Source organism: Propithecus coquereli, unplaced genomic scaffold (genome assembly GCF_000956105.1).
Source record: "Propithecus coquereli isolate 6110/MARCELLA unplaced genomic scaffold, Pcoq_1.0 Scaffold28, whole genome shotgun sequence".
Lineage (NCBI taxonomy): Eukaryota > Metazoa > Chordata > Mammalia > Primates > Indriidae > Propithecus > Propithecus coquereli.
The window spans coordinates 14,898,669-14,919,259 of NW_012148396.1; the positions used below are offsets into that span (position 1 = coordinate 14,898,669).

Here is a 20,591-nt window from a genome sequence, read left to right on the forward strand (position 1 = left end):
TATCGTAGGATTCCATTTATCTGTAGTGCCCAGAATAGGCACATCTATACAGACTGAAAGGAGATAAGTGGTTGTTTCGGGTGATGGAGCATGAAGGGAGGGTCGCTGCAAACGGGCCTGTGGTTTATATTTGGGGCAACGATGTGTACCACAATTAGACTGTGGGTGATGAATGGACAACTTTGTAAAGTTACTAAAAAAATTATTTAATTGTACCCTTAAAAACAAGTGAATCTTTTTTGGTGTGTAAATTATACCTCACTAAAGCTATTAAAAAATAGATCTCATTATTTGGTAGAATATTATTGAAGTGTGGAAGAAATTTTTTAATACGTTCTTGATTGAAATATCAGGCATGTAGAGATACAGTTTAGTCTCTGTTAACAAGTCACTCTTTGGGTTCACATAGCCTGTCACACAGAAAATGACCAGAAGGCTGCTCACCAGAGCAGGAACAATGGAGATATTAGAGGTGTTTTTCATTATCTGTCCTTTTAGCTCATTTGTAAATTTTACTACAAATCTATAGATTAAAATTTTCTTTGTGGCTCCTTCCCATGCTGATGTGTCCCAGAGATAGAATTGGTCTCATTATGGGCCACCTGTGCGTATGGCTTCTGTCCTCTGCCTATGGACAAACCACCACCAAGGCCTGTCCTGTGGCAGCTTAAATTTCTCCCACACACAGTCACGTGTAGCTGTTGCCATCACCCTCATGGAGAGCAGCCTTCCATTTGTTAGGGCTGCCAGAGCAATGTACTACAGACTGTGTGGTTTAAAACACGGAAATTCATCGTCTCACAGTTCTGGGGGCTGGAAGTCTGAGGTCAAGGTGCTGGCAGGGTTGGTTCCTTCTAAGGACATTGAGGGAGTATGTGTTCTCTCCTTACTTCTGGTGTTTTCGGGCAGTCTTTGTTATTCCTCGGCTTGTAGAAACATCACCGCGATCTCTGCCTTCTTCTTCATGTGATGTTCTACCTGTGTGCGAATCTGTCTCCAAATTTCCCCTTTTATAAGAACATCAGTCATCTTGGATAAGGGCTCATCCTAACACCTCATTGTAACTTAATCATCTCTTTAAACGCTTTATCTCCAAATAAGGTCACATCCTCTGAGGTGCCAGGGGTTAGGACTTTAACATAAGAATTTGAAGAGAAGACACTTCAACTCATATCAGGCAGTTAACTCCGTTTTCCATGTAGCAGCAAGACTGAGATTTTTGGTGCAAACTCAAAATGTGCAAAAGCTTCTCAGTGCTTTCCAAACAAAACCAAAAATCCTTATGGAGCCTCTGATTCCGGAGTGACTAATCCTCCTTCTGGTCTAAACATCTATCCCTCCACCCGTCCAGTGGGCCCTTTGACCTGGAAGTCCTTCCCCTTACTTGTTGCCCTGGGTATCCTCAATCATCTCTGCTTCAGTAAGCCACTCAACTCCTCATCACGTCCCACAGCGTGACATTCCTGTGGATATGTGTCAGTGTCTGCCTCTCCCCTTGGATTCCATGAAGACCTGCTAAAGTAGACAATGTCCATTGTCTGCACCATAGGAAGCGCTAAATACTTGTGGAGTGAATGAAAAAAGGAGGGATTTGCAATTTACATCTTTACATGTTCTCTTCTTTTGCTAGACTGTGAGCAAGATCCTGACCGTGTCTTGTTTTCTTATTTCTCTTTGATTCCTCAGTCCCTCTCCCAGGTGTTGGCAATGGTGTATAGGTCATCAGCAATGTCTGTTGGCGAATAAATGAAAAAGTAACAGAAGAGTGAGAAAATATGCACCTTGGAGTTCAGACTGAGGTCATCCATAGGGCTAGTCCCATGTCAGAACTAGTGGGGTGGACCTCCATGACATGCACACTCATGCACACACATACACACACACACATGCCATCATTAAACCGACAGAATGTGCGTTGGGTGAGCGTTGGTTCTATCACATCCCCCTTGTTCAAAGGGATGCTGATGACAGCAGTGAGGACCTCTGTGTACTGGGAGGGAGTCTGAAGACACCACAGTGTGAAAATCACTCCTGCTCAAATTTGAAGACTGCACTTTGGCTGATGCCTACAGCTGCTATTTTCAAAGTTTGCTGTACTCAGGGACTCTATCCTTGAGGATTTAAGATTGCCTGGTGAATGTGCTCCAAATGGGCCGTTCCACCTGGGATTGATCCTTGTCCCTTTGCATTGTTTGCTCCTCCACTTTCCAGCATCCCACAACCCTGAGGCTACATTTCGACATGATTACGGTCAGACTCCTGTAACCCAGGGTGGGGGCACAGGGCACTTCATGACACAAGTGGAGGACAGCTACTTGGTAAATGGTTATATAGGGCCTGTGATGTCGTGGACAATCACAAAATCTTGGGGTCGAAAGGAATCATGCTGGTAGTCACCAAGGAAAACCTTCTTATTTTAGGTGAGGAACTGACCAAGCCCATGAAGGAGGAGACAGAGGCCAAAAAGGCTTGATATGGGGGGTGTCATTTGGAGGCTCTCTGTGGTGAGACAGGACAGATGGGAAAGGCTTGTAAGATGGTGAAAACATACAGAAGGGGCCAAGCAAGGAGGGGAGTGGGGCAGCCCAGAGGTTTCCTCAACGTAAGCATCTGTTATAGACAGACCAGCCATGTCAGTGGAGTAGAGAAATCAACCCCAGTGTTGGCGTGGGCCAGCCAGAGGTTACAGCTTACATGAAGGACAAGGAGAACCCTGAGATGCTTGAGTCCAGGTGTTCAGCTCTGGCTGTGATGCGGTCCATGCCAGGTGATTTGCAGGTGCAGGACAGGTCAGAGCCCAGGGAGCACTGAGTGAAGGGTGCCAGGAGGTCCCCAGGCACACAGAGGGCACCTCAGGCATCTTGCAGCTGGGTTGTGGAAACGCTTCTCTGTCCTGTCTCAGGTGCAAACCCAGAGGGAGGTGGGGTGACCAGCAAGGATGCAGGACAGTCCCAACAAGCTGGCCTGAGGCAGGGGGACAGGTGTGGGCTGTACCACTTGGGTGTGAGGTAGCTGGGGCACCAGCCAGGTGGGGGTGAAGGGAACAAAGGAAGGATTTTGATGGAAGAAGATGGGGCTCAAAAAGAATGACTGTGTAAAAATGTCAAATACCTGTGGACTGAGTCCATAACGTGTATTTCTTTTATAAACTTGGTGAGGCAAATATAATGAATAAATAAATAAATAGAAAATGATGAATGAATAAACACAATAACTGAATGACTGAGTTCATAAATAAATGAATTTATTTAATCAATGTTTGTGTGTTGACTGATAATCTTTCTGGCAAATAACTTATAAGATTTAAAAATTATGTATCAGTGTGGCTATCAATCACTACTTTGGGTGTGTGTATACATACATGTATGTGGGTAAATACATGCAGGGAGATAGGAAGGTGGGTATAGATACAGGATAGAAATCAGACTATTTTTAGTGTGAAAACAATAATTCCAAGTGTCCTTTTTGCTTCTCATTTCTTCACAGGCTATGTGGGACTGCACAGCTGGGAGTCAGCCACTGTGCAGCTAATGCTCGTATAGACTCATCTTTTCCTTTCCGTATGTTGGAATTGAATGTTTTAGTCGTCTCTTGATATACATGGGGGATTGGTTCTAGGACATCCCCCTCCCCGCATAAACCAAGATCTGTGCACATTCAAGTCTGGCAGTGGCCTGTGGGTAGGGAAAGTTGGCCTCTGAGTGTTTTCTATCCGAGTTTGGTTGCAGATGCGAGCCGCGCGGATATGGAGGGCCTACTAATTTATTGACAAAACTTCGTTTGTAATTGGACCCAAGAAGTTCAAACTCGTGTTGTTCAAGGGTTAACTGTATATCCCTATTCTTTATTCTAGATGCCTCTTCCTTGCTGCACAACACCCAGTGTCTTGCTGTCAGCTGTCCTCTGTCACAGTCAGGGAAGTCAAGTGGCATCTGGCCCTGGCCCAGCCACTAACTGGTAGACTGGTGTCAGCGTGTGAAGTGTGGCTCATGGGCAGTGCTGATGGAACTGGCCACAGGCTGGTGTGACCTCCCTGTCAGGTCCAGCAGCTTCAGTCGCGGACAGTGGAGGGGCAAAAATGAACACTGGGAACTTTCTCTCTGACCAGGAGTTTGTATTCCACAGGAATGCGGACCCTCGTCCTTCAGTGCCCTTGTCCCTTGGCGTCATCTTTGAACCTCAGCCATGCCAGTCACTTCCCTTTCCTCTCCCCTCACTCTCTGCCCTCCGAGGCCAGGGCCAGGGGGAAGGCATCCCTGAGAGGGGCGGGTGATGCCAGGTCGCTGGAGCAAGGCCCCTCTGCACAGCATCCCGACATTAGCTCGAGCTCTGGGCAGTCAGGACACACAGTGACCAAGTTCTAGATGTCATTTCTCCAGCTCATCTCCTGCATGGGAAGGTGATCAGATCATTACAGGTGGTTATTCAGAAAGGCAAATTTGATAAAGGCTACAGGGGCTGAGAAGAGAGTCTCAGGTTCTGTACAGATGTCCGCCACCCCCTAATACTGGTCTGCTTAGCTTTGCTGGGTGGCCTCCTCGGGACGTGGTGCTGGATTTTGAGTCAGAACACACCAGGAGACAGCCAAAAGGATTGTAGCTTCTGTGACTTCACACCCTTTTATATATTTACATTTTAGGTAACCATAGTTTTGAAAGTGAATGTAAAGCAAGTGAATCATGACTGATTAAATTATCAGCCGTTAATTATATGGCCAGTTATAAACTGTAAATTCTAGTTCTGATTAACACGGTTACATTACAGCTGAATCAGGCTTGCACAATTCTGAACTCACGGGGAGGAGAAAGTTTATCTGTAGGCTGTGTAGTCAGCTGCACTGTGGCTGAATCCTAGCTGTGCAGTTCTCTCAAAGGAATGAGAGATATAAAGGACATTTTGAATTATTGTTCTCACGCTAAAAATAGCCTAGCTGCTATCCAAGTGGAGGCAACTCACATATGGAAAACCTGTATTTTAATATGCAACATTACTCACAAAATCAGGAAAATGTACAATTAACTTGATAGTTGATGCTCTAACCAGTGCCTTGGTGAATAGAGACCTTGTGCTGTTTTAAATCACCATCTGGATGCTACATAAGTTTGCTTTCAATAGCCTCCAGTTGGCATGGCTGGTCCATGGTGCTGTGTCGCTGTGTGGTAACTCCTTCAAGCTCATTTGAATATGAATAGTGTCAGATATTATGTTTAAATTTAACAAGACCACAGCTCCCAGCTGAGGGAGTGTCCTTGCTTTGTTAAAACAATGCTCTTCCTTTTGAGTAATAATTCTTGTTTGTTTGTCAACTTTTCAAACCCAAATATGGGCATTTTTACCACCAAAATCATCCATTCACGACTCCTGTTGGCGCCACAAACATTTCACCTTCTCTTCGTGAAACCTAAATCCTCCATCTGTATGTATGATATATCAGCACTGAAAGGGAATAATTAGAAACATCTGTTTACATTTACCAGGAGCAGATATTAGAGGAATTAAAATAAACATAACCATTACCCAATTGCAAAAAGAAATTGAATGTACGAGAATGTCTGAATATCCTTGGAGTAATGGATTCCTATATGAATATATAATACTATATGAACACACCACACCACTATATGAATACAATGTATGCTACAGAAATGTCCTTCACAAAATGATATAAATAAGCAAGCAAAGTTAAAGTGTACTGAATAAGTACAGTTGTCCCTAGGTATCCTGGAGAGATTGGCTCCAGGACCTAACCAAAATCCACAGATTCTCAAGTCCCTGACAGAAAATGGCATAGTATTTGCATATAACCTATGCATATTTTCCCATATACTTTAAATCATCTCTAGATTACTTATAATGCCTAACATTAATACAATGTAAATGCTATGTAATTAGTTGTTACACTGTATTGTTTAGGGGAAAGTGACAAGAGAAAAATTCTGTACATGTTCAGTATAGACACAGCCATCTTTTTTTCCCCAAATATTTTTGATCTGAGGTTGGTCGAATCCATGAATGCGGAACCCATGAATACGGAGGACTGACTGTATTCTGAAATACTCGTTTCTATTCTTAATTTTACTGAAACAGCTAGTCAGTTTGGAGTTAACAGCACACATTGGGTTGGTGGCCATGGCTATTTATAGCATGAGGGCCTGGATGGAGGCAGGTCCCTGTTCTGAGGCCGTCCTCAGACACCTGTGCTGCAATGAGCCCCTTCTGAAAACTTGTGATGCCAGAGCCACGACCTGTGTCTTCCTACTCTCATGTCGAATGTTGGCATGGAATTGATGGTTTTTGCTGAAACGTGCTTGAAGCGGTTTGCAGCAAGACCACGTTGGCATCTGCTAGAATCCCGGAAGCAACTGGAAAACTGTGTTCTTACACCTCACCCAGAACAGACTCTCCCGGGTCCCTGGAAGAGCATGGTAGGATCTGTTCTGTACACATGTGCATGTTTTCTCAATACAGATTGTTGATTTTAGGAAATAGAGTTTCTGATTTGAATGAATGTGAAAGGTTTAAATCAAAATAGTGACCGGAATATATAATAATGGTGTAAAAACTGATTACCTGCAAAAATAAGAATTGCAAATAGAGCTTTTAAGAAATACCAACCCTGGCCTTACCTCCTGGAATTCTGACTCAGTGCAGCTAGAGTGGGTCTTGGAACTAGATTAGGGAACAAGGAAAGAAAAAGAAAAAAATGACAAAGAAACTACAAAGTAGAGCTGTCAAGAGAGCAGTTGGATGAGGAGTCATCGCTCAGAGGGGTCTCTGGCCTTCAGACAGAAGCGGGAGTCATCAGCTGTGGATTTTGTTAAATGTCTTAGGAATGCATGAAACCAGCCAGGAAGAAGGAAGGAGGGAAGCGGCAGGGATCATGCTGAGGCCATCTAACATTTTAGACCTAGATCTAGGTCGGAGGGGTCAGCCAGCCTGGGGACCCTGAGCAGAGCAGCCAATGGAGTGGAGAGGCCAGAGGAGTGGGTGTCTCAGAGGCTGGCAGAGTCTTAGGGAGAACAGGCTCTCAGCCCTACTGCATCTGCCTAGACACTGAATCAGATGAGGACAAGAATTCCCCTTAGAGGTCATTCTGTGATCTTGATGGGACCAAGCAGGAGAAGGAGGCAAGCCCCCGGTGACCTGATAAAGGATGGGGACTTCTGTGCCCAGAAATATGATTGATTACAAATTCTAAAGAACTCTCCATATAAAGCCACTAGAAATGGCAAATAAATTATAATGTGCATCGTTATACTGTATCACTTAATTCAGTACTGCTTCACTTAATTCATAGGAAAAATAATAGAAATCCTTAAGGAAAGAGATTCATTCAGAGAGAAAGCTGAAAAGGAAAGCATTGTAAGGTACTCTTGGGGGCTGGAAGGCCTGAGATCATTTGCCCTTGGAACCAAAGTGGCTTGGTGTTAGTGGCCAGGTAGAAACAGGAGACTAGAGAACGAGGGAGGCCCACAAAGCAGGGGGTTGAAATGGAGTCTTCACAGAGCTCCTGCACTCAAAGGGCTACACAGTGAAGGGGGTTCTAGACCAAATATCCAACCATCAAAGGGAGATAACAAGGGAATGCTTCTGTCTCATCTGGGCTCCAGGTGGCCAGGAACACGTCTGCCTTGAGAATTTGTATCAAATGCCTGTCTGATCTGGATTTGAGGTTTAACTTTAAAGTACAGAGAAATTTTCACTGAAAGTAATCCAAGGCTAATCAACCAATCTGGGATGCCTGTGAAAGCACATACAGGCCTTTTCTGAAGGGTCATGCCAGCAGCCCAGGTTACACAGAACTCGTACTCACTTGTTCCGCAGATATTTACACAAGTCCCTGTCTGTGCTAGGCACCGTCCTAGGTGCTGTGCATACGTCTGTGAACTAAAGACACAGAGTTCCTGCACTTCCTGTGCTCATGCAGCTGACGTTCTAGAAAGGAAAGAATCATAATAGATAAATGCAATAAAGAAACATACCATCTAGAATATAATGATCTGGGTGTCAGGGTTAAAATGATGGTAAAACACAGTGGGTGAATGTTGCCACTTCTACTCTCAGGAAAAGCTCATTAAAAAGGCGAATTTGAGCAAAGACTTGACCAAGGTGAGGAAGTCAGCCAGAAGGTTGTCAGGAAAGAGGGTTTGAGGAGAAGGAGCAACGAATGCAGGGCAGGAGGATGTCTGGGATGTTTGAGGAGCAAGAAAGAGGGCGTTGTTGCCAGAACTAAGCAGAGGTGACAACAGCAAGAAATGGGGTCAGGGAGGTGGTAAGTGGGCCAGAGCACATCACTTGACTTTGCTTTCTGTGAAGCAGGGAGCCATTGTACAGTTTTGAACAGAAGAGCAGATGATCTGTTTTAAATTGTTAATAAATCACGCTGGCTGCTCTTTGAGAGCAGGACCATGGGAGAAGTGTGGGGAATCAGTTAGGGGGCTCCTAGAGTATGGGTGGAGGGACAGGATGGATTTGATAAGGGTAGTGTCAACAGCAGTGATGAGATGTGGGGGAACCTCGGTCTGTGTTTAATGTGGAGTCAACAGAATTTCTGATGGATTGATGTTGAATGTGAGAGAAGAGATGAGTGAAAAATGCCTCTGGGGATTTTAGCATCAGTAACTGCAAAGAGGGAATGCCCTTGTGTGAACTGGGAAGACTGCAAGTGGTTCAGTTTTGTGGGTAAAATCAGCAGCTCCATTTGTATATGTTTGGTTGGTTCTGGACTTTGATTTATAAATTTGGTTGCAGATAAAATTTTGGAATTCTGAGCAAATAGATCGAATGCAAAGCCATGAAGCTAAAGGCGATCACTAAGGGAGTGAGTGCAGATAGAGAAGAGATGGAGGTTTGGCTGGCTGAGTGAGTGAGTGGATGGTGGTATAGAATGAGGAGCTCTGGGGCCCTCTGACATTAAGGAGAAAAGGAAGAGTTGGAGGGAGCAGCAATTCTGTTCATAGAGCAGCAACTCTATGAACCAGTTAGGTAGGAAGGAGAGCAGGGAAGTGTGTGTCAAAAAGAGTAGAGAGTCTGAGATTGTGCCCTGCTGGTATGGTAACAAGTTATCTTGCCACAGTTTTGTGGATGCTGGAAGAAGACATGAATCTCACGGGTTATAGACAAAGGATAGTTTACTATTCATAGCCAGGGCCTGGTACATAAATATTGGGGCCCAGTGCAGAATGAAACTAAAGGGTCATTTGTTCAAAAGTAAGAATAAAGTACTATTACTCTCCAATCTGAAGGTTAACATTTGTGTTTCTCCCTCCTTCAGCACTATGCTTGATGGGGTGTATGAAAACCCGTTTCGTAGTTTCTCTCTGCTTACCAAGGCTTTGATTACAGTATCCCAGAGACTAAGACTGCTTTATGCAATTCTATGCAGAGATGTCCATTCGAATATTTCTGTTGTGATTAGTAGCAATTCAGAAAACAACTGTCAAACTAATATTAATATTTTTCAGTTATGTAAAATTGCACTGTTATTAATATTGTGATTTCCCTAACTGCAATAACCTCTCAAGTTCTAGGCAGAAACCAGAAATAGACATGATCTCAGAAATGAATGGGCTTGATGTCTAAAAATAGCACATTTTCTCAGACATTGAATGTACTTTAAAATTTGTGGCATCACTAATCCTCATGATTTGTCTTTGAAGTGAGGAAATCCATTGATAAATCCTGACAGAGAGGCACATATATAAAATCAAAGGGCAATGCAATTGAGTTCTCACACTATAAGCGTATAGGAGGGGTCCTGTTTTAAAGCAGAAATATTCATTCTTTATTTTATAATAAATAAATGCCCTTCCTTCTGCAGCATTTTTTTTTTCCTTGTTTGCTCTCTCAAAGGGATTCGGGGAGAAGTAATTTTAAGTGATACTCAGTTCAGCAAATCTGATAATGCAAACTCTGTAAACCAGATCACCCTAGAGATGATTGTCACTATTTAAGAACCTAGAATTCTTAACCTTATGGTCATCTACAGGGACTTTGCTCAAGCAAGGGCAAAGCACAGAGGCATCATCTAGCTTGATAAATGCCACACAATCAGAATGTGCACAAGTCGTTCTAGCACCTCTCAAATAGAGAGAGACTGAGGATGTCTTGTCCAAGCAATGTGGATGTTTCCACAGCCAGCTCTCAGAGCACCTTTGGAAGAATGATATGTTTGGGGAGTCATTGTTTTCCCTTTTGGAAGCCTCTTAATTGAAGATAAGTGTTGGAAAACAAAACCATGGATCTGATTAGACACACACACACACACGTATGTTGTCTGGTTATTTTGTGAGTATTGTTCAGATAAACGCTCTTTTAAAATAAAGGAAAATATACAGTGACTCCTAGGTTTACCAGCATGTTCTGAAAGTTCATTCATACAGTGTTGTGTAGAGCTGGAACATCTGTTCCCATATGGAGTGTGAGACATCTGGTCATCCCACATATTCTTCTATTTTACCTACACCGTGTCTGAGGCTGGTGTCAGACCTGGTGTGCTCTAGACACTGCGGGTAAGTATTCTTCCCGGGTACAATTTGGGAGTCCAGGAGCCCATGCTCTAATCTGTTGCCATGGCGACATCAGTGGAAACACTCCAGCCCTCACTGCTGCGGCTGCTGACCTCGTGATCCGATACTAGGCGTGGAAGACTTTTAGGAAATGGCATCAACAGGACATAGTGACTGAATGAATGCCGGTGGTTAAAGTGAGAAAGAAAGAAGAGGCTGGCACACTGCTTCTGTTTTCGGTTTGGTTGAGTGAGTGGGTGGATGGGGTACAGAATGGGGAACAGATTTGGGGTAGGAAGATAAGGAGTTGATTTTTGGACATACTGATCTTGAGTTGCATGTGGGGCTTCTGGATGGAATGGTTCAGAACGAAGCTAGATCCATTCGTCAGAGTCTCAGGAAAGTAGAATGAGACAGGAGAGAATGATGGAAGAACAGAGACCTGGGGGCTGATCAGGAATGGAAAGTGGGTGTGTGGAGTAGGGGTTACTTCTTTCACTTAGCTCCTTGGTGCCTTCTTTGGGAGAATAGGTAACCACCTCTAAAAAAGGCTACGGTAGGGCAACAACTTACAAGGAAAGAAAGCTGCAGAGAGGCTGTTTAGTGAGAATGTTCCTTATATAGCAGGGTCATTTAACTGTAAAATGGGGTTTTCCCAAGGCACAGTGGGGAGGGCGTGGGTGGGAGGTGAGCCCCACAACACTGGCAGGGTGGCCCAGATCAGGGTCAGCCATAGCCGGCCAGGCTTGGACAGGATGGCTGGTGGTGTTTTCATGTTGATTAGCACTATTGCTATTTTACAACTCTCTATTTAATTTTAATTTGTAATTTCAAAATAATTCACAGCAGAAAAGAAGTTTTATGAAAAAAAATCTAGTGACCTGATACATTTCAGGAAACAGGCTTGTGCCTGTGTTGCATTTGGGTATCGAGTAGAAGAGGGAACCTGGGATTTGAGAAGCAAAGGGTGAAGCTGCTTCAGATAGTGTTGAGAATTCTGTACTAAAGCATTAGGCTGAGTTTTCTTTACCTGCATCTTAGGAAAACAGAGCACGTTTTCTTTTGTGGTTTGGTGTGTGCTTGCTGTGGAACAAAGGGGCTGGGGGTTCCATGGATAAAGAGGGTCCTTTTACATCAAGTGCTGGAGGGGCTTCTTTCAGGAGTGGCTGGCCCTGCTCTGGGATGAGGGAAGGGAAAGTAGAATTTTCCAAATGCCTGTTATGAGTCCAGCACTGTGCTAAGCATTGTTAGCTCAATTAATGGCTATAGCACTTTTGCAAAATGAGCATTTTTAGTCCCATTTTTTACACAAGAGGTGGCTGAGGCTCAGAGTGATTAGGTAACTTTCTCAAGTAGGGCACGTGGCAAGGGTGCCAACCCGGGGAATCTGACACATCCTGCTCCACCACACCCTGCAAAACTGGCCAGCCAGCATCAGCTCAGAGAGTTTATTTAGCGAAGGGCAGCTGTCTTAGTATTTTCCTGGTTCTCCTTGACTTAGGTTCAATTCTCTCAGTTTCTTCTGATACTACAATTTATTTGTCCTTTCAGTGTAGGTCAGTACAATCATTTTGCTTTTCAAATTTGTTTGACTCCAGAAAAATATCTATGGTGTCTTTACATATTTATAAAGAAAAACATATTTTCAAAATAATTTCTATCCTATGCCAGTTTTTCAGATGGCTTTAGAGTCCTGGGAGACATATCTATTTTCACCAGCTCTTCTACATTTCATACAGAGGTGACTAGTTTATCTTCTGAATAAATTTCACATTTAGCTGGATAAATGAAGAAATACAGACCATGAGCCTTCTGGCAGGTACGAAGGCTATAAGAAGATAGAACGATCTCAGTGAACTGCCTGTCTATTTGCACCCCAGCATGCTCGCCTGCTGGCCCTGGACTCAGTGAGATGACCCTTAAACATACACTTCTTTAGCATTAGTGTATACTTGACTCATAACATTGTGCCCTCCCGGTGTTGCAGTCCTCAGCAGTGTGGCAGGCCATCTTCACAGATGCCATGACAGGCCATCTTCACAGGACAAGTAGGGTGGTTCCCCACACTTGCCAGGCCAATAGGACCCTACTTGAGACTTGGGCATGTTGGATTCCAAAGCTGCTTCCTTCCATCGCCTCAATCTTTAGCTCAGTTTTCCATCTCCCCACTAGATTGTGAACTACTTAAAGGTACCAATTCTGTCTTCCTTTTCTGTGGGTCCCTAGCACCCAGCATGCTTCTTGGCCTGTGGTAGATACCCAGTAAATCCTTGAAGCAAGAGGGAAGCAGAAGGATGTGGGTCATGTTTTATTACCAGACATCACCATATAGAGTCAACAAGTGGAAACCTACATGCCATGCAAGTCTGTTATAGGAGGAGAGATGGCTGTAATATCATGTATTTATTTTTAGGTCATTAAATGGAATAGATTAGAATTTCCTAAACAAACTTTGTTAATAGCAATGCCAAGATGCTCCCAAGCCTGACCTTAGTTATAGAAGTGCCTGCAAAGGAAGTACCACCACCTAGGGCTTATGTAAACTTCTCAGAACAATTTTCCATCTTTCCTGACCTAAGAACAACTTACCTGCAAGATTTTGTATCATAAACTTGCTGAACCAGATGCAAATGCAGGTGTCCTGTGGTTTTCACAGCTGCAGTTAAATATTTAAATTTGGTTTAGAGATTGCATTTGTTTCTCAGGGATAGTAAATTTTTTCTTCATTTCCTGTGCTGAGGAATCTAGTCAATTACTTAATTGCAGAATAATGAGCAATATTTCCACTTTCAAATATGTATTCTTGTCATTTTAATGTGATAAATGCCAGGCGATTTGTATGAGCAGGAAGAAACTTTGTTGTTTATATATCTTACTGCAATTTATCCAAGCTGCGTGAATTATACACCTAAAGATGAGCTGAGTTTTCATTTTGTTGCATTATTGTTGCTGCTGTTTGTATATTCTCAGGAGATTTTGAGAGGACAGTCACCTATGTATAAATGCTTGACTTGTGGGTGGCTCATATACAACAATGCCTGCTCCCCACTTCTGGCAGTCAGGGCTTCTCCTAGAGCTACTAGGGCCAGCAGTACTTCCTCGCCTCCCGTCCACCCCATATGGGCTGCCTGCCATGCCCCCACCTCCTGCTTCACCTACAGCTACCGCAGCACTCTGGCTCCAAACCACAGAGCCTGGGCTAGCCGTGGTGTCTCACCCAGGAACCATGGCTTTTGATCTTTGCAAGAAATCAAGTTTTATAATTTGGGGTAAAACCTAACCATCCTTTTGTCATATTTTTTCCAATGGGAAAACATCACACACGTCCTAAACAAGTGACTTACAAATTTGTGGGACTGCACTCATTAGCATCGCTCCCACTTTGTGAAGGCATCTGAAGCAGGTGAGAACGTGCACCCTGGTGGACTTTAGTGTCCTGTGCTGATTGATTCGATACACACACAAACACAGAGAATGTATTTTCAGTGGAGGTGGCCTGTGATTTCAGTAGATTATCAAAGGGCTTTGTGATCCTTAAAAGAAGCCCAGATGAGTAAATGACTTTTTGATTCAAGTGACTTTTGTTTGTAAGATTCTTTTTAAGAAAGATTCTTTGCTTTGCATACAATTCTTCATGCTTATCCTAAATTCTTCTAAAGGCTTTTGTAAGACACACACACACACACACACACACACACACACACACACACACACACAGGGTGGGGTATTGATTCAAGATATTTTATCTTATCTAATGATTTTGATGAACTATCATAGTTCAAACCAACTATAATTTAACAAAATAACTCACATTTATACAGTATGCCTCAGAGAGTTCCAGTTCTCATGGACCAGAGAATTCTGAATGAGAACATGCTTGGGTTTTCCTCCTCACTACCTGAACTCGTTCCATTAAATCCCATATCCCAGGGCTACCATGTCCATAGGAACCTGTCGTGGTGTAACCAGAAAAGCTGGGAGCCTTTCCCCATATGGACAACTGTCTCAGATATGTGATACCTGGTAAAGCAAAAGCCCAGATGTCTCTGCAGGTGTCCTCCCCTACCTCGCGCCCCCCCACACCTGATGGGCCATTATGACCTGAGATGGAATAGTATCCACCTTTGGAAACGTGATTCAGGAGCACAGGAGCCCAAGGAGAATTAATTATTCTACATAGGCTTCCCCAGCAGCCTCCTCTGGTAAGGGTGGGTGTTGGACTGCTGTGTGAATGGAGCAGCAGAGGTCCTGCTGGGGGTGTTGGGTACCGGGAAATCCATGCCTTTACCTAGAGCCTTCCAAGTGTCTGGTGCCAGCCCCATCTCAGGGTTGGACCTGCACCTTAACCAGAAGCCAAACGTTCCCAGGCTGTTGAAACACCTGCTAACAAAATGGGCATGAGTCAGTATTTGTGCACACACACTCAATGTGGCCATTAATTAATTTATAGAAGGAATATTTTATGAGTGCTTGAATGGCTGCAAATCTCAACTTTTACTCAGAGTGTAGTCTTCTAAAAGTCAAGATACATCAAATTATAACCAGAAGGAGTTCAGTGAGCCTACAGTCTGAACCAGGGCCAAAGAGTCTGGGGTGGTGGGGGCAGTGGAGTGTTACCCTTCACTCTGTGGTGGCCCACCCCCAGCAGGAGAGGATTCTGCCTCCTGGACCACTGGCTGTGTAGCCACCACCCCACTGGCAGCTACTATTTCTGCGAGCTCTGACCTCTCAGCCAATACCCTCTCCTCCTGCCAACACGTTCTGTCTAGATGTGCTGAAGGGACTGGTTGTGCCACAGGCAGGAGTCAGTGCTAGGAGACAGCCGGTCTCTTCCTAGCATGTGCTAATCTACTTAGGCCCCCTCCCAGTGCCGGCTTCCCAGAGCCGCCCCACCACGCAGTCCGCTCCTCTCCCTCCAATGTGGGAGCTCGGGTCTCCCCTGTAAAAGGCGGCGGTGGGAAAGGAATTGGCAGTCACCACTTCCTGCTACCCTGGCCCTGGCACAGGTCCTCGGTACCTTGGGGAGCTCAGTGCCCCAGGGTATCCGAAGACTCTTCCTCGTTCTCATGTGGATCAACCACCAGAACAGACAAGGTGAAAATCAGGAACGTGGGGACCTCAGCGAAGTCACAAGGAGCATAGACTATTGCGCGCTATCACCAGGGCGCCCTGATTCTGATTTCTGCAACCCTCGGAGCCTCCAGAAGGATTGCGTTTGGGGCCTCTGCTGTGTCCCTGTCTTCTCTCCAGGGTCTCCCTTAGCTGCACACATTTGGGGGTGACCACTCGGTGGATCCACCTCCTTGTCTGCCGCCTCCACTTTGCACCATTTTTTGTGCAGATTACTGTGGCGTTGGCTGTTGGTGGCTGTCAGGAGACACTTTGTACAGATGCCCAGCCCCATTACTGCCTACAGAGCAACACCCGCTCTGTCCTTCTTGCAGCTGGAATCATTTTAAGATTTAGGTCACATGACACTTTTTCCAGGAAGTCACTTTTAGTCATCCTACTGAGAAATAGCTTCTTTTTTGACTTTTATGTCCCTTCGTGTTTAGTATAGCACTTCATTCACCTAGATTGCTCTTGAATTATGGGAACCTGCAATCATCTCCTTTGCCAGACAGCCTGGATTGCCTCTAGCTCATCTTTGCCTCTGGACATTGCCGGGCATGCCCTAGGCACTCAATAAATACTTGTCGAATGACTGAATAAATACAAAAATACTCTCAGAGATATTGCAGGCTCAGTCCCAGACCACTACAATAAATCAAATATGGTAATAGCGTGAGTCATAGTTTTTTTTGGTTTCTCAGTGCATATAAAAGTTATGTTTACACTATAGTTTATTGAGTGTGCAATAGCATTATGTCAAAAAAGTACACATCTTAATTTAAAAAATACCTTTTGCTAAAAATTGCTTACAATCGAAGCCTTCAGCAAGTCCTACTCTTTTTGTTGGTGGAGGGTCTTGCCTCTGTTGATGGCTGCTGACTGATCAGGGTGGTAGTTGCTGAAGGCTGAGGTGGCTGTGGCAATTTGTTAAAATAAGACAACAATAAAGTTTGCTACATCAATTGACTCTTCCTTTCATGAAAGATTTCTTGATAGCATACAATACTATTTGATAGCATTTCACCCACAGTAGAGTTCTTTCAAAATTGAAGTCAATCCTCTCAGAGCCTGCTACTGCTTTATCACCTAAGTTTATGGAATATTCTAAATCCTTTGTTGTTATTTCGACAATGGTCACAGCATCTTCACCAGGAGCAGATTCCATCTCAAGAAACCACTTTCTTTGTTCATCTGTAAGAAACAACTCTGTATCTGTTCAAGTTTTATCATGAGGTTGTAGCAATTCAGTCACATCTTCAGGCTCCACTTCTCATTCTGGTTCTCTTGCTGTTTCCACCACATCTGCAGGTACTTCCTCCACTGAAGTCTTTAACACCTCAACGTCATCCGTGAGGGCTGGAATCAACTTCTTCCAAACTCCTGTTCATGTGGATATTTTGACATCTTCCCTTGACTCACGAATGTACTCAGTGGCATCTAGAATGGTGAATCCTTTCCAGAAGATTATCATTTACTTTGCATAGATCCATCAGAGGAATCACTATCTATGGCAGCTGTAGCCTTACAAAAATGTTTCTTAAATAATAAGACTTCCAAGTCGAAATTATTTCTTGATCCATGGGCTGCAGAATGGATGTTGTTTCAACAGACATGAAAACAACTTTAAACTTCACATACATTTCCATCAGAGCTCATGGGTGACTAGGGTGACCTGCTCGTTCCTGTCAATGAGCAGGGATATTTTGAAATGAATCTTTCTTTTCTGTACAGTAGGTCTCAGCAGTGAGCTTAAAATATTTAGTAAACCATGCTACAAACAGATGTACTGTCATCCAAGTATTTTTGTTCCATTTATAGAGCACAAGCAGAATAGATTTAGCGTAATTCTTAAGGACCCTAGGATTTTCAGAATGGTAAATGAGTATTGGCTTCAATTTAAAGCCACCAGCTGCATTAACCTCCGTTCAGCCTGTCCTTTGAAGCTTTGAAACCAGGCATTGACTTCTCTTCTCTAGCTATGAAAGTCCTAGATGGCGTCTTCTTTCAATATAAGGCTGTTTCGTCTACATTGAAAATCTGTTGTTTAGTGTGGCCACCTTCATCCACGATCTTAGCTAATCTTCTGGATAACTTGCTGCAGCTTCTATATCAGTACTTGCTTGCACTTTTATGTTATAGGCAGAGCCTCTTTCCTTAAATTTCATAAACCAGTCTCTCCTAGCTTACAGCTTTTCTTCTGCAGCTTCCTTACCTCTCTCAGCCTTCATAGAATTGAAGAGAGTTAGGGTCTTGCTCTGGATTAGGCTTTGGTTTAAGGGAATGGCGTGGCTGGTTTCATTGTCTATCCGCACCACTAAAACTTTCTCCATGTCAGCAGGGAGGCTGTTTTGCTTTCTTATCATTCATGTGTTCACTGGAGTAGCACTTTAAATTTCCTTCAAGAACTTTTCCTTTGCATTCACAACTTGGCTAACTGCTTGGGGCAAGAGGCCTGGCATTTTGGCTTATCTGGGCTTTCAACATGCCTTCTTCACTGAGCTTAATCATTTCTAGCTTTTAATTTAAAGTGAGAGATGTGTGACTCTTCTTTTCACTTGAATACTTAAGGGCCATTGTAGGTTATTAACTGGCCTAATTTCCTTATTGTTGTGTCTCAGGGAGTATGGTTTCCTGAGGAGACGGAACAATATGAGAGAATGGCCGGTCAGTGGAGCAATCAGAATGCACACATTTATCGATTAATTTCGTCACCTTGTGTGGGTGCAGTGCATGGTGCCCCAAAACAATTACAATAGTAACATCAAAGATCACTTAGCACAGATCACCATAACAGATACAATAATAATGAAAAAGCTTGGAACATTGCAAAAATTACCAAAATGTGACTCAGAGACACAAAGTGAACATATGCTGTTGGAAAAATGGCACCAATAGATTTGCTGGATGCAGGGTTGCCATAAAACTTTGTAGGAAGCGTAGTGTCTGCGCGGTGCAATAAAGAGACCCACAGTAAAACGAGGCGTGCCTGTATCTGGATGCACATGTGTTCCGTTGTGCAGTCTGGGGGGCTGGCAAAACAGAGGAACTTCACTAGCCACAGTGGTGGAGACGTGGTGCGGGCAGATTCTGTGAATGGTGTCTGCTGTCTGTTTCATTTGGTGTGTACTGCTGCCTCCCAAAGGCCCTTGTCAACCACCAACAGGAGCCAGGGCAACAGGGACCACCCCTTCCCAGCCATTCCTTATCTTTGTACCCAGATGACACCTGAGTCCACCTTGAGCTTTAAGGTTAAAGAACAAAAGCTTAATTCCCCGTCTCCTTTTCATGTTGTATGAGGAGTCCGGTCCCACCCGCCTGCAAAACAGCCAAGTTGCCTGTTAATTCCTGGAGCTTTTGTAGTCTCAAGGTATCTTCTGTTTCTGCAGATGGGCTTGAAATTCAAACTGCGACCGACTCTCCATCCCATACATTCCATCTCCTCGTGGCTGTGCTCTTTTCTTTGGTTCAGGTCATATCATTCCAAATATAAAAATAGGCAACTTTTCTGGGATCCCTTGAATAAAATGAGACCTTTACAAAGCATCTTGACAACGCATCTGTCTATAGCATTTGTGCTAAATGTTTGAGAAGGTGGGCTTTGATGTGGCCACAGTTCTCACTCTCCTGAAGAGAGTCTCTCAGCCCTGACTCTGCACCCAGAGACGTCTTTGCAAACCATCACCCGGCCGAACTCACTCCACTTCATTATGCAGAAGTGTTCAGCTCCCCAGAGCTTAGAGCTACCAGTTTGGGAGCCAGGCCCTGGGGGGAGGTGGCCCCAACTTCAAATCTCCCTGTCCTTGGTTCCTTGTGTTTAAACGGGGTGGAGGATGTAAAAGAGAAGCAAATTACTTCAGCTCTTTAAATTTTTGTTTCTTCATCAATATGGGATGATGATAATAATAATAATAATATGGAATGATAGGTAGCATGAGGCCTGGTGCTTGCTGAAGGATCAGAACATGTCAGTGGCTGCTGCTGTTCTTTGCCTCAGTGCTCCCCACTGCGTGCCACAAGGGGCAGCAGGGTAGCAGTGTGGCTCCCTGAACAGTGAAGTCCTCCATTAGGTGCTCCCAACTACACAAGAGAACGGAGGGGGCCTTGGACCTTTCCACCATCCCCTTCCCTTTATCTGGCCGTTGGTATCCCAAAAAAGAAGTGGGATACTAATTTGTGTCCCCACTGATGTAAATGTCACTGCCGTACAAGGCAGAGCAGGTGCAAGAGGCTTGGATCTAAATACCATTTTTCTCCTCCCTGGGTTACCCAAGCTCTTCCCCCCGAATCCATTCAAGTCACCTCAGCAAACACCCAAGACCTAGGGTAAGATGTGCTGCTGATGGCACAGAAGTGACACAGTCCAAAATAAGACCCCATCCACACTCTCAGGCTGTGAATGACAGCTGGGCTCCCAGGGCAGACTGACATGCTCCCTCCTTTCTCAGGGCAAGTGCATGGAGAACAGTCGGGAGGGGCTCTGGGAAGGGCGCTAGACTCCATGACTCAGGCGTGAGCATGCGGGGTTAGGAATTAAAGGCCGAACAAGCGAAAATCCTCTATCTCAATAAGAATATAATTTGGAGGGTGATAGTCAAATAGAAAAATCCCTTAGTTGCTGCTGCCGACGTATTCCCCTGTTGCCGTGGCACCCCAGCTCTGCGCGGTTCTGTTCAAACGCGTGGCCTGCGTCAGCCGTGGCAGCGGAGGGCTGGGACTGTGCTCTGGGAGGGTCTGTGCTCATCCTGACTTCTGCATCAGCCTGGCGCCGTCCCCCACTCCCCGCCCGCAAGCGCTCTCCACCTCCCCGCGGCCTCTGCTCCTCTCTCTTCCTACCCCTTGAACTCACCATGGCTAAGCTGATGTTCCTCACACACGCCTTTGTGTTGTAAAATGTGGGTTTTGTCATTATTTAGGTATGGCAGGGCCACACATCAGGAGATGACTGCTGTTGAAAGGATAGTTTGTCTGTCC

General features: G+C 44.5%; 1 protein-coding gene across 5 annotated transcripts in view; it reads left to right on the forward strand.

The window, feature by feature from the left end:
* Positions 1 to 20,591, forward strand: part of GABRB3 (gamma-aminobutyric acid (GABA) A receptor, beta 3) — a 231,646-nt gene that overhangs the window by 151,203 nt on the left and 59,852 nt on the right. The window contains exon 4 of one of the 5 annotated variants that reach the window (XM_012647975.1): positions 3,487 to 3,577. The exons of the other annotated variants lie outside the window; for them this stretch is intronic. Coding sequence (XP_012503429.1) covers positions 3,563 to 3,577 — 15 coding nt within the window. The 5' untranslated portion in view covers positions 3,487 to 3,562. The remainder of the gene's footprint in view (positions 1 to 3,486; positions 3,578 to 20,591) is intronic. 5 annotated transcript variants of the gene reach the window in all.